Source organism: Athene cunicularia (assembly GCF_003259725.1).
Source record: "Athene cunicularia isolate RWA chromosome 7 unlocalized genomic scaffold, athCun1 chr7_part1, whole genome shotgun sequence".
In the NCBI taxonomy this organism is placed as follows: Eukaryota; Metazoa; Chordata; class Aves; order Strigiformes; family Strigidae; genus Athene; species Athene cunicularia.
This window is the reverse complement of record NW_020799107.1, coordinates 8,572,867-8,587,639: the sequence shown is the minus strand read 5'-3', so window position 1 is coordinate 8,587,639 and position 14,773 is coordinate 8,572,867. Positions and strand designations below refer to the sequence as shown.

The 14,773-nt window shown below is 43.4% G+C and overlaps 1 protein-coding gene across 5 annotated transcripts in view; it reads right to left on the bottom strand.

Annotated features, from left to right (window-relative positions):
* The window catches only part of VWC2L (von Willebrand factor C domain containing 2 like), a 52,682-nt gene that overhangs the window by 23,906 nt on the left and 14,003 nt on the right, over positions 1 to 14,773 (bottom strand). For 3 of the 5 annotated variants that reach the window (XR_003398785.1, XM_026852569.1, XM_026852570.1), the window contains exon 3: positions 8,317 to 8,446. The exons of 1 other annotated variant lie outside the window; for it this stretch is intronic. Coding sequence is in view for 3 of the 4 variants with exons in the window: in XM_026852569.1 (XP_026708370.1) it covers positions 8,317 to 8,446 (130 nt within the window). In the remaining variant the exon portion in view is untranslated. Of the gene's footprint in view, positions 1 to 15; positions 1,897 to 8,316; positions 8,447 to 14,773 lie in introns of those variants that run through there. One more of the 5 variants, XM_026852571.1, reaches the window with a different exon arrangement.

The following is a 14,773-nucleotide window of genomic DNA, read 5'->3' as shown; positions in this document are numbered from 1 at the left end:
AAGAGACAGATACTATCATGACGACAGTGGATCTTGATCTACCACTGCCATAGGCTTGCACACACAAATTTCAGCAACATTTTCCCAAGGGGAAACAAGCACCAGTGAGCAGATGCTTCTTCATAAATATTTCTGAGTTTAAAGAGCAATGCAGACCATGTAACATGTTTCCCATATCTCTGGGAGCTGTGTCCGCTTAATAAGAGCTTTGGAGCCAGTCCCATCCAACAAAAGACTTCTCATAATCCTCCCTGACCCTTCTGAGTGCCTGTAGACATTCATTTTGAACTCTCTGAGGTGGAAGCCTGGAAACATGGTTAGGAAACTGGGGTACAAATTCAGGATAGTGGTTTTCGTCTTCTGCCTGGCCTCCAGCTGCCTGGCAGAGTCTTCTTCTGCCTTGATTAATATGTGAATTATCCTTTTCTTGCTTCCTGGGCAGAGGGAGAGACCACAAATGCTCGTGAAGCATTAGCTGACCTGTAAGCATGCAGGTGAACACGTTGGGTGAAAAGAGGCTGCTGCCCCACTGGCTCCCGACCGCAGCACTCTTTGAATTCAGCTTTTCCCAGCAGCGTCCCTGTCACTCTGACGCTACACAGTCCAGCAGCTACTGCTTTGTGTGAGCACTGAGCTGTGTGAAAAGAGTTAATCACATTACGTGCTGTTCAGTTCATGTCTTTTTTGTTCTCTAAAGGCCTTTCCTCTCCCCGGCCTCTTTTGGTCTCTTGTTCTCCTAAACTTCAGGAGGTGGCAAATTCAGCTCAGACCCCCCAATGCTATCCAGCACCAGGATGGCTAATTTTGGAAGGTTTAACCTCTATATACCTTTCCAAAGCTTTTCACGGTTACTAGATGACTCTTCCAACAGCTGTCTCCACAGGGAGCAGGTCATAGTCTTTAGTCAGCAGGGCATTTAAGCATCTGGATAATCCAACAGTGAGATTTCCAAGTAGAATGGAGGGGCTAGCTCTCGACAGATGCTTATGTACCCTAACTCTCATCAGCAACTTCAGCATCTACATGCCTTTAACCACTTGGCCTGAAGTGACAGAGGTGAACAAGCTCCACTGAAAATCAATTCCAGTGAAATGACTTCTTTTTTCAAGGAACAGTAAAAAGCAAGTACTGAAGCATTTTGCCAGGTTGGTGACTGCCCCAAATATACTGCTTTGTTTTCAGTCTTAATCTTCTATTTGCTTTTAAATCAATCTTTTTTTTCCTCTGTTGGTAATCAAATCACTCCTTTAATTGAGCTAATAGGGCACCACAGTTTACACTCCTGCTGGTAAACACAAAGAACATTAGCCAACAAACAATCAAAAACGCATCCTTTGTAGTCTCAGAAATTTTCTTTTGCATTCAGCCTTCCAAGACCATTGATTTTCACAGCTGGCCATGAAGCCTCGGTGCACTGGGCTCTGTCATCACAATGTTAAAGTGGCTTCTACAGGCTCTGCAAAATGGAAGATGACTCCTGATTTGGGGTGACATCTCTGCGTCAGCACAGCAGCGCTACGGAGTCAGCTGCGAAACTAACACCAGCCCCCACGTGCTGGGCAAGCGCTGCCCGAGGAGGAGCAGGTCCTTCCCGTGACCCTCAGCCTGACATCTGAATGGGGTGGTGGTGGTGAGTGTCAACTGAGTACCCAAAAAGCTGGCTGGCTGCCATGAATACTTCATCCATCAAGAACGAAGGGTGATGCGGCTACGCTACGCTACCAGCTTCAGTCTTCGGGACCTATGAAGAGGATCGTGGAGTCCGGCGTGGGTGACACATCTTCTTCTTGGCTGGTCACATTCAACTTGCATCTGAACAATCAATCAGCATATTGCATAGACTTTGACTGAAGGGGGTTTAACTGCAATCTTAAAATCTGGCCATTTCAGGAATTCCTGAAATAAATTAGAAGAGGAATTTTATTTAGTTGTTTTTTCTAAAGGAATTCCCCCATGGCTCCAAAACACTGTTTTCCATAAAGTAAATGAATATGAAGTCTTCTCTCATCCTCTTGCCACATTTTCTGTGCCACCTTTATCCTGCAACAGTTGTATATAATCAAATGGCTGACAAAACATCCTCTCCCCAAAACCTTCCTTTTTTTCCTCAAACATTAGGTAATTTTTTTCCACACTTCACTGTTTTTTTTGTCACTGATCATGACAGAAGCAGATGCTTTCCGAAACAATGACCTGGAGATTCAGTGATCCACATCTTCCAGATAAATAACAAGCTATATTTATGCAATAAAGCACAGGTAACTTAATATCCAGGCACTGGATTATTTGATATTAAAGTCTTGGCACTTTTCAAAATAATTTGGAACAATAAGAGACCACGTGGGAAAGTTCTTTTTGTCAGTATTGGTTAACAACTTGCACTTGTTAATCCACTACCTTCACCTAAAATACAATAAATAATTTACATTTATATGGAGCCTTTTGTACCCTAAAATCCCAACGGGTTTTGCAAAGTAAACACCTCGCATTGCCCCCCTAAGACAATACCTGGGCATCGATTTGGTTGTTTCCCTGATTCAGAAGCAACACCTCTTTCTGTGGCATCTAGATTTTCCTGGGAGGTCTGCCCACCTGAGTGGTAATCAGTATTAACCCTGCTTAATTTATGAATGCAAATGAAGTTCCTGAACCAGTTTTTCACCCAGCGTTGTGGCTGGGCCCGACAGGAACAGCCTGGCCTGGGAGCTGCCTGCCCATGTCCTAGAACCAACTCCCCACGTTGACCACAGCAGAGCTTTTCTGAAGGGACACCCCTTCAGCCCTTGGGGACTTACAAAAATCTCCTGCTTGGAAAAATGAGTTTCTACATACTGCTTGCTAGGAAAAGGCAGCTTCGAAGGTCAGCCCCCGGTGTTGTTCTACACAGTGGTGTGCAAAATTCACTTAGGGACACAAGTAACGCATATTTGTTTGCTAAAGGAAAGGCTGCCCTCAGCTTCGATGGGCTGGGAAAATCCTAAGGGGTTTTCTGGGCAAAACATGCTGTGTTACAGAGAGAACAGGCTGGGGTGCAGAATGCTTATTTCGAATTAACTCAAACAGAGAAATAATGAGCAGCAAGTTTATATTCTCAGTAAATTAAGAGAGAAGTTCAGGGAAAATGTGGCTTTGTATGCATGGAAATAATTATTATTTACTCACTTTTTGTGCTCATGCCCTCATGAAGAAGATATTTCTATGAAATTATTAATATTTATAGCATATTACAATAAATACTCACAAGAGCTTTGCCTGAATACATGTTATTTTACCAAGGTAAAATATATTGAAAGTCAAAGGAATCTTTTGCTTGTGTGTGGTGGGCAGGATCACACTCTTTACTCTGAAATCTGTATCAACTGTGATAATTTAAGGCTTTAATTAAAGACTCAGTGACAGATTATCTACAAAACGTCTTCCTGCTGCCCAGTATTTCATCACAAATGTCTCCAGAAGCCCACGCTAACGTGAGTAAGCACACTTGCCAGGAAGTATTTCATCGTGGACATGTTAGCTTTTATCTGCCTTGTTGGGTAACAAATTCTTTTGTTGAGGATTGGTGGCAACAAAAATTAAATTAAAAGCAAAACCAGACCCCAAAACAGAAATTTATAATGCTTATTCTGTTCATCCCTCAAGAAAATGAAAGTGCCAAGGCAAAGTCTATTTTAGCAATTGTATTAATGTATGTGTAAATGGGTGAAGGCGCCTTTGAAATGCTCTGAAAAGAATTTCACACTTTAGAGAGGAGAAGCTAACAATTCTATTGTGGCATTTACTGGGATTTTTAAATTAATTTCCCTGACACAGCTGTACCATAAAATCCCCCATGGTGAATCTTTGCTAATGTTGAGATTATTTTGGGATACAATTCTGAAGGAGCACTTTGTAAAATCAGGAGAACATGGGTCACTGGGAACTGTGCGCTGCCCTTTCCTTGCCTCCAGTCGCCTCCAGCCTTTCCCTGAGCAGCTGTGACACTGCTAATTTGAAATTGCATCTGTTTTTTCTTCCACGGAGCAGCAAGCAGGGGATGTGAAGCTGAGCCCCCTTAGAACAAAGGTCAGCGTGTCACTAACTCAGCGTGGCATCGGAGGAAGCACCTCCAAGGCCACCTGGGGACTGCCTGCTGGAGCACATCTACTCACCCCCCAAAAAGGACACTGGAGCCGCGTGGTTTTGGCTCTGAACAAACTGCACTGGGCAAGGCGAAACGCAGTGAGTTTCTCCCTTTGTGCATAGCAGTAGGTGAGAGTTGTTTGGAGTTGGCAAAGAATAGGAACCCGTTTAGTCTGGATCACAGATTAAACCAGGATTAAAAGACATAGGTTATGATACACTGGAGATTCCCCCCTAGTCTTTGCATCCTTGCCAGACCACATCCAAAGAGATGAAGGAAACGTAAAGAGCAACCTAGCAGCAATGCATAAGGGAGGGCTTTAAAATACACACGTCCCACCAATAATGAAGCTCAATCTGCAGCAGCGGTTGGATTTACAGGGACGGACAAGCAGAGGTTTGGAAATTAAAAGTTCATGGTCAGGTGAGAAGACCCAGGGGAGGTAAAAATAACACCAGACAGACACATCTACAGCCATAGACACAGTAGGATGAAGATCTCATGGGGGATTTTTGCTCAGAAAGGCTTTGGTGTAAGCAGAATGAATGGATGCTCTTGCTGAACTGCAGGAGAACCTGAAGGCAGGAGGGATAGCACGGATGGTGGCAGCCACGAGTTTGATTTTAACAGTCATAGGCAAGCTTTGGATGCCGCAGAGGAGAAAGTGAACACTAGCTGACACACTTTTGTCTGGAGAAGTTACAATGACTAGAAATAACAACTCCGGGCCATAATTCTGCAGTCTGTTGCTACCAGGAAATGCGAATCCAGAGACCTTTCATCTCCACGATGGAAATGCTACGCAGCACCTGGAGCCACTGCCCTCAAAATCCACTCTGGCAAATAGGACAATGGGACATGAAGGAGAAAACGTCTTCTCCCTCCCTCCCCCCCCAGATTTTAGCCACCCAGAGAACTCTGCCTGCTCTGCATTTAATGCAGTATCCCTTGCTGAGCAGAGCCAGCTTTGCATGAGCTACAGCATTTAGTGAAACACAAGATAACAATTCTATTTCTTTTGACAATAAGGAATAAATCTGCAAAGCCACTTGTTCAGACTGCTCTTAAATGATGGTAGAGGGAGGGAAATTGATATCGGCTTTTTATGAATCTTCAGGTCAGGTATGTTAGAATCAACAGATTTTTGCATTAACCTCATTGCTACACAGCACTTTTGCCCTTGGCAAGGCATAATTAAGAAAGGCATGAAAATCTATCTGAATGTATCCAGAGGAAATTATTCTCCCATTAATGGCAGCAACAGCTAAACAAGCAGGTAAGCTATGCTGCTAGCAGAGTGCAGCAAATGATGCAGGGCTGTGTTTTAACTTAAAATGAAGATTTTCCTTACCAAAATTTTAAGGAGTAGCTTCTGAAATGAGGATTTGCACTACATGTTGTTCTGGGGATTAACACTTTTTATCCCCTCAACAGTTGTATTCCTTGAGCTCTTCTGTTTGCCTTTCTAAAATGATGACCACGGGGACTGAACCTAAGTTAAAATCTTTTCGTCACACTGAAACATGGTGCTTTAACTGTCTTCACCGCTTTGGTAGAAAGCAAAAGCTATTGGTTGGAAGGAAGAAAAACCAAATAAATTTTAAAAAGGGGTGGGTGTGTTTTCAAGTCATTTAAGTGGGTCTGTCTGCTTGTGTTATCTTCATGCCTTTGTGAAACTGAGCTCTAACTGACTGGCTGCAGTGGAGAGTCAAAATCTGGGTCTCAAGATGAACAGACAGCTTAAAGTGTTGTGATCCTCATTCACTAGGATGTGTCAGAGGGATTCAGGGCTGAAAGAGACACAGCAATGACTGCTATTCTTTCACATGAAGTTCCCAAAACAGAAGAGGGAGGCAAAGGGTGTGCACCACATTCGGAGCCATGTCCAAGAGCAGTAACAAAATCTGCTCATCAGATTCCCTGTGATAACGGAGACTACCCTGGCACCCACTAATTTCTGTCACTGTGTGAACTACTGAATTTCATTTGCAAAGGATAAAGCCAAAACTACAAGCAGTGGCCAACTATTAGCCAGTCACAACTGCAGGAGGAGGAGCAGAAAGCTCTCCCAACTGGGATGTCTCACATCTCATTCCTACAGACAGGCTGGGATGCAAGGAGGGGTTCAGCTTCCCTATCCTCCTTGATCCCAAGGAAGAGCCAGCCACACCACTGTGCTGCCTCTCCCCTTTATCCACTGCTGGATGCTCAGAGTTGTGCTGCAAGCCCTGGTCACCCTGGCCCCAGAGACCAGGATCCCCAAGGCATGCAGAATGCTCTTAGGAGGATGGTGAAAAATACTCCCCTGCCTAAAACAGGTTTCTGAGAACTTTATATCTGTATCTCCAACAGATGAGTGAAGAAAGAAATGGAGAAATTTGGCAAAACTGTGGAGGAAGCTTCCTGGCTTCTAGCTGAGAGTTCCAATAATTACATTGTGCCCCAGAGACCCTTCAGCAGGTGTCCAATTTTCCTTGTGTCCTCCTGTGCTCATTCCCATGAGCAGGAGCTGCTTCCTTCCCTTTCCTGTTGGTTATATGGGCACTGACTGTTTCGAAGAAAGATGCTGTCCACTCCCAGTCACCAGGGATGTTGGGGACTGCCACACAGAAAGCCACCGACCCCAAAGTGTCTGGTTACTGGGGGAAATGGTCATGGTGGTGAAGGGTTGGTAGGGAAACCCAGCAGCTCCTGGACCTGTATGAAGCCACCTTTGAGTCTGCACTGCTGGGAAGCCTAAGCGATGCTCAGAGTTTGGGTTCATGTGATGTGAACCAGATGAGAAGGAATCTGCGAGTGCTGCCACCATAAATGAGGGGGATTCAGCATGGTACCCCATACACAATGGGAACACAGAGGCCAAACACACATGAGCAGCACTTGTTTGGGTGTAAATGAGTCTGAGCTACAGTGATGGCCAGGCACGGTGATGGCCAGCATTACCCCTTCCAGTCATCAACCTGACATCAATCTTGTTGAGTGCGATGGGAAACCTCACACCCAAGCGCAACGGCCATATGCAAAGGTGAGTGGTGGAGAGAGCTGGTTAACGTACCTTTTCTCTGAAGTTCATCAATAACAACAACAAACCAATGAAATTTCCTATGAACATTTTCTGCTTTTCAATAGAAACATAAAACTCTAAAGGAAACCCTTTCAAAATATTTTTTAGTAAAAATCATGATTTAATATAAACCTCAGGATGTCGAGTAGAATTTTTGATACAATTTTCCAGACCAGTCTTAATTTTGCTAACTCCTTTAGTAAAAATATTTTGCATTTCCAACTCTTTGCTTTTTTCTCTGTCTTAAAGAGCAGAAAATGTGTTGAAAATGTTATTTCTTTGTAAACATTTTCATTTAGATCAAAAAGCAACCATTACTCTTATCCAGCAGCAGTGATGTATGTAAAAGGAAATATATATGAACTCTAAACACAAGAAGATGAGTCCAAGTAGCCATTTCTTACATGTTAAGAAAGCCATGAAGAGGTTTATGTGAAGCTAGCTCACCTTTTAATCTGTCTTCATATTTACATTAGGAGAAAGGTGCTTTTCCAGAGACATATGTGTGTACGGACTGAAGTAAAAGACCAGGGAGACCTTCTTGGAAGCAGATTTATTTTCCAAAGAGGTACTTTCAGTCATCTCAAAACCTTTCTTGAAAGTATTGCTGAATCAGACTCCAATTCATGAAATCGTTTCAGCAGGACAATGAGGGCCAACCCTACACACACAGACTCCAGCACACAATTAAGGATGTTACAGGCTTGGTGGGTGTCTTACTGTCCCCAGTGGAAGTTTTGCAACTGATTTTGGTGAGTTTTCCCTGGTCTTAGGTGATAACCATTGGCTTCTTAATTTAGGGACAAAGACTCTCTTTTATTATATACCTGATTTTATGTTAGACTAAAAAGACATGAAACAACTATCACCGATATCAGGACTCAATCCTATGAAGCCTCACTCAAGTCAACAATCCCATCAGCTTCAATGAGAAGACACAGGCCGGGAAGGGCAGCCTTGATTTTCACAACTGCCACCTCGTAACTGAAGCCCACGCACAAGGAGAAGTAACAGCCCCAACGCCAGCCTGCACTGATGGAAGCAAATCTCCTGGGGATGCATCAGTTAACAACATTTTCATGAAATGTTTCCTTTATATCTCTTTGTTAAAGCCAATACAGTACTTTCTTACCATTTTTGCAGACCGGACAACACTGTTCTGGTTCATAGACTGGGTTGACACACTCGGGAACTGCGCAGTCTGCTACAACACAGTGAACTTCATTGCTGGGCTCACAGCGACACCATTCACATGGCGAGGGCTAGGAACAAATCTAAAATTAGCCCATTTCCTCCTGTAGCTCACAAGTTTGCAACATTTCTATCTTGCCATAAGATAAACACATCAGCGTTCAATACCTCTTGACTGCATTCATTCATCATGGGTAATACAAATGAACCTATAGGACAAAATAGCAACATCTGAAATAAGCAACCAGAACATTAGAAAAACCAGCAAGCATGATACTTGTTTTCCCAGAGAGGGTGTGGGGTTTTTTAGCTTTCATGCGACTTTAGGCCCCTTTGTCAAAAAGACCGAGCTGAAGCCTCGTACCTCTGCTCTACCCATCCACTGTTACACATTCGGCCAGGAACAGAGCAGTATTTTTGGAAGACCACGAGTGGTGGTTCACCCCAGGAAGGGAGGACAGGGTGATTTTCCAGGTCATACTCATATCTCACGTAGACCAGCACTGCCAGCAAACCCCAAGCTGTTGGAAAGGTGCTGCTGGGGTGGCCTGTCCATCTGCCAGCCTCTCAATGTGCTTTCATTTCTGTTTTTCAGAGGAGAGGAGAATAATGTTGTTCTTGGATGGGCAAAAACGTTTTATCCTGTGTTTGGGCAGCACCTGCATCAGGGGTCTGTAAGCACTCCCCTAACATAACCATTTGATCTGGCCCTGGCCCCATTCCTGCCTGTTTCAACAAGGTTTGTGAGCAACTGCCTCACACAGAGTATGTAAATAATTAAGAGCCTGAATAATTCTGCTGAAGTCAGGGAGTTCTGGATTAAAGCACCCAGCTAAATGGTTTTGTTTCAGCTCCATCAATTCAAAGAGGAATCTCTATCTACCTCTTAACAGTAGAGAGCTGTCACTGTCTCACACTTTGAAAAGCCGTGGAAATCTGAAAAATAGAAAGGTCAGTGTTGTAAGGTTCCCAGTGTCCTTCTGTGTGTGCAAGTGTGATGGAAGGATGACAACGGAGCTCAGGAAGGACAGTAAGAGAATTTGAAAGGAAAATAACTTCCTTTCAGCACCTGTAGGTTCAATACATAACTCCCAATTCCTCAGCGACAGTAGGTCCACCACTAACACTTGAATGAGTAAATGTGGGTATTGGGAACAATTCTGCTTACTGTTGCACTGGTGAGAATCTGCAGCAGTGGGAATTCCTCCATATTAAATAAAAAAAGTGAGATGCAAAGGAAAGGAGGATTCATTCCCATGTGCTTCAGACCCCGGTGATGCATCACTCATTTCTACAAGACAGATACAACCTGTGAGTTCTGGTTCTGACAGGTAAAAAGCTTTTCAGTTCACCTCCAAGAAGCTCCATATGTCTTGAGTCAAATAATTTATTCCCAGGAAATCCATTTCTACCTTAAAATGCACTAATTAAAGCTTCTCTTGCTTTGTCTCAGCATCTGCAGTCTATAATTCCCATCACCTCTCATTTGCTCACGGCTTTGGCAATTTAGATAAAATCAGCACTCCTTGAGCAAGGGAAGAAGTCTGTGGAGGTGGAATTCCTCTCTCTAATTATCTTTCCTCATTCAATCCTGCTTTGATTTCTGTCTGAAGCACCAGGAATCTAAATTCATTTGACTGACATTTCTTATTCAAGGCTATTTAATAAGAAGAAACAATACAGAAGAAAATAGACAGAACTATTTGCTGAGGGATCAATAAGAAAATTGCTGCTTTGTTTTTGCTCATTTTAATCGCTAATTATATGGAGTAGTAGAACTAGATCTTGTGATTTGTGGAGGCTTTCACTGACATATCCTTCAGGACTTGTCCCCATCTTCACTACTACAGTGGCTGCAACGCTAAGAAATATGTGGCACATTTCCAGGACTGCAGCCCAATCTACTGCTTAAAGATGATCAGCACAGGTAGAAGATGCCCCTGAACGACTCTGTGACTGAGTAAATGAGACATGGCATACGCATCTTTTGCTTTTGCATTCTTGGTGTAATCTGAAAATGACACTGTAATAAACCATGATGCTGGCTGACAATGAAAGCAGCTTTTCAGGAGGGAAGAGCCCCCCTCAATTGAATAAGGAAAGCACACCTCAGTGGTACAAGGAATGAGCAGCCAGCAAATGAAAAGGCTGATTTGGCATGAACAGCAAGACTTTTCTCAGCCACCTCCTCTTCCCTGTCTTAAAAGTTTGAGGCACTTGGTCTTGCCTCTAGGATCTTTGTCCATCTGACTAACTTGTTCAATTGCCAGTGGCCTTTACTGTGGTTCTTACTCAGATGCTCATCTCCATGGCTGACTCCAGCCCTCCTGTACTCTTATTTTATGAACATCTAGGTACCTCTCCCACGCGATGTGCTTTGGGATCTGACTTGGAAACTTCTACCCTTTCAGAAAGGATTTTGCCCCAGGCACATTGATTGAGATCTTTTTACTGCTGTCTGTGTGTTCTGCATCCCTGCTATCAACTTCCCTGGAGCTACCCTTTTTGAGGAGTAACTATGGGAAATTAGCCAAAAAAAGTCTTCTGTTTATTTAAATAGGCATTATATAGACCAAGTGGCAAAATGACAAACTGGGAACCAGTAAGAACAGTGACCCAGTGAAAGATGTCCCAAAGGTTTGTTTCCTGATTATATCTCATCTGCTCTTACTTTTCTCCAGATCACAGCAGTTACTCTTTTGTGGTCAGTGGTGGTCCCAGTGCTCTCTGTCCCAGTGCAAGTACTGCTCTCGTGACTAGGAGCATTTCACAGGATCAACTAGGCTGCAATGTCTATCTCTGCAAGTCCCAGAATCTGGATTTAAAGATTTTTCCCCTATGGAAAAGGAGTGGTTTACAGTTTTGTAGACACTCAAGTCCAAACACCAGCTAACACCAGTGCCTGAAAAGAAACTCTCATCCCTACCGGAAAACAAGGTTGAAAAAAATGCAGAGGGTTTCTGAAGTATGGAGGAGAGAGGACACAAATCACAGGCTATGCCATTCCCACATGGACAGGGCAAACGCTTTATTGGTGTCCCTTAAACTGATATTCTAGAACATGTGTTAAGAATAAAGGATCACAAAAGGCTTGGGCCAGAAGATGATTTATTCACTACCCCTGTCGAAGGCAGAATAATCTCTTAGAAGACTCTCTAGGGAAGAATTTGTCAGGAAGGATGTTGGTGCAGAAACATTCTTCTATCATTGTCCAAAAGGAAAGGATGTTCACAGTGCCCAGCAATAACACGGACACATGTCCACACAATTTCATTGTCCCTTACTGTTCAAGGTATGTTTTAAGAAATGGACCTATCATTAAAACCGGAGGAGTGGACTGGGTCCTTTCGTAGAAGGTATCAATGCAGCATTTTGACTTAGGAAAACTGGTGTAACGCACCTGAAATCCTTTTTACCCAATTTTCACTTACATTGGGGGTGAGAGCACTAACCCTCAGATTTGGTGAGGAAATACATTCTCTGATGTTGTCAGTGCAGGGGCCAAGTCAAGCCAAGCTGGTGGGAAGCAGATGTGGCCAACATCTAACCACCATTTGAGGGCTTTTGAAAGCAGATGAAGTGGGACACAGAGCACAAAGAACCTTCTCGGTCTCAACACTGATCCTGATTCACCTCTCCTTTGGCCATTCACTTCAAAGAGACCCAAACAAGCACAAGGATGTGGATGGTGTTCACCCCTGTTTATAACCACACCTAAGATCATGGCCCAACTTCTAGTTCTCTTCTGTTCTATTGACCTCAAGGAGCACTGTGACCCCAGGTTTGGTCGGGAGGGCAGGTTCATCCCCTGCTTCTACCAGGGGATGGCCCCATCCCACACAGTGAGGCGGCCAGAGGAAGGAGCCAGCACTCATTTGGTTGCACGGCTGGAAAAACTTAGTCTCAGGTGCTGTCAAATGGGAAACATCTGCTATCAGCAGAGTTTGTTAACAAAGAAAGAAGGAAAATTAAAACAGAGAATAGAGAATATGCATGGCTAATAAAGATTTTATGTGCATGAACACATAATGATAAACTTGATAGATGATAATAACAAACAAACGAAAAAGGCAGCAAAGGAAACAGAATGAAAATCAAGATACACCCTGAGCAGGGGAAATCAGGAAGTCAAACAAGATGTAGATACCGTATCTCCTAGTCTTCAGTCTTGCTCCCATACACACCAGCCCCCCACCATTTTCACCCTCTTTTTGGAAGCAAATGCAAGTACATGTAGGAATTATTATTGCTGGCATCATCCAGCTCCTCCTCACTGAGATAAGGGGCTCCCTCTCTTATCGGGTTGGCACCACATGGGTCCTTCTTTAATCAGCTACTAGGTTTCACAAAACCACAGAAATTTCATACCTCTGAGAGGTTTACACTTGAGGGCTCCAGCAGGTCCTCAAGTCATCCAGAAGGACTGGTGGACAGACAGAGAGACATATGATCAAACAATTCTTCAGGAAAATAGCCTAAAATACTAATTCTTCCCAAACTCAAGGGAGAAGTGGAGAAAAAAAAATGGAAAATTGGATTCAGAACTCAGTTTCTAAATCTACTCTTATGTTTTTCTACAGCAGAAGAAATCTGCATCAAACATTTTTTTTAGACCAAGGCAGCTGGTACAACCACACCAATAATCGATACACAAAACTTCAGGTTTTTAGGCAAAATCTTGCAAGAAGCTTCTGCAAGACCTAAGCTTTACTGCACCTGAGCCATCACATTTAGTCACAGAAATTCTTTTGTCCCATTCACCTGTATTTCACCCTTAACTCATGCCTTGTCCACAACTACAGCACCCTGAGCCACCTCTCTGCTGCCCCGAACATGTGAAAGACTTTTATAGAACATGCAGATTGCCCTGCAAAAGCTTATTACTGAGTAGTAAGTATTCTCCTTGAGTGAATGGAGGAAGCATATATATATATATAATCTATGAAACATTATACTGCACCCTCCTGTCCCCTGCCTCCAATAAGGATTTTTCTGTCTATATGTCTGCTTGTCAATCACTCTTAGCTGCTTCTACACAAACATCTCTAGAGAGGCAGAAAGGGAGTGATGTACCTAAAACAAACAAAAAACTCTGAGGATGACATCTGATTGATATTTTTTTTATTTACCTATTTGTTCTGTCAATCAGAAGCAATTTTCCTCAGTTTTTGCTCTGCTGTCACATTCACCAGCCTAACCATAGTTGCAGGTGCACTCATTTCACTCCTATACGTGGGCTGTCACCCAGCTCAGTGGAGATCTTAGACCAAGTTTTAAGGCTGAAGTTCCCTGTGATCTGCTGTGATTAATCCAGATGGCTTCACTCAGAAGTGGGGTTTGAGGCTCATACTCCTCCAAGAGCTGGGAAAACAGTGTCCATTTTCCAAACAGCCTTCTGAGAGCAAAGTGTTACTTGGCACCTAGGTATTTCAAGAGCCAGTGGGTCTTATTAAAACAGACTACACAGACCTCTTAGTCCTTGAGACTTCCCACTCTATGAATTCAGATGCCAGCTGCTGATTTCCTCCAGGCATGTTTAGCACAACCCCTTCCTGAGACTTTGGACCTCTCCTCAACTTTTCCAGAAAAGACTTTGAATTGCGTGGTACTTCCTTCCGACCTGAGTTTTCAGCCTCAAGGAAGAAGGTTTACATCTTTGATGGAGCTAGTGTACAGGCTGCTCAAAGCTGCTGCAAATTCTTGCAATTGCCCTTTAGTCATCTATTCTGAGATCCTGTTACCAGGATTTATTGGGCTGCTCTCTTCCCCCTCCTTCCTACAGTCTCCAGTTAAGCCTGAGAAGGGTATTTGTACAAGGATGTCCCATAATCCCATACTCAAAGACTTCATCTCATTGACAAGGTCCCATGAAGTGGTCACGTAAGGACCACATCCTTGTGCTGCCTGACTATTGCACAACAGCCCTTTATCAATTATACACAGCTACTAGCAAACAACTACAGAGCAATACAAACTTTACAACTATTATATCACAAATACTTGACATTTCCTTTGAGAAAGGAAATAGAAAAGCTTCTGTAAGTGTTTACAACCATCTAATCATGTTACAATAGACACATACTTATCACCTGGCAGGGGCTGTTCAAGTTAGTAGAAGACAATCTTAAGTACTTCCACTGAACTGAAGAGACCTCCTGTTGAGGCCTGTGATGCTTTTCATAGTCAAACAGGTATATTTACAAAATGGGCAGAGTGACTGGAGAAATCTGCTTGACTGACTGGAATTTGAAGTGGTGTATAACCAAGAAATTAAGCCAGTGGGCTTGCTTTCTGAGCCTCATGGAAACCCAAGGGTTCATCACACCCGAGCAAATGCAGAGCAGGTGCCAGGACCCTTGATATCACTGCAAACCTGAATCAAGTGTGTTAGCTCCCAC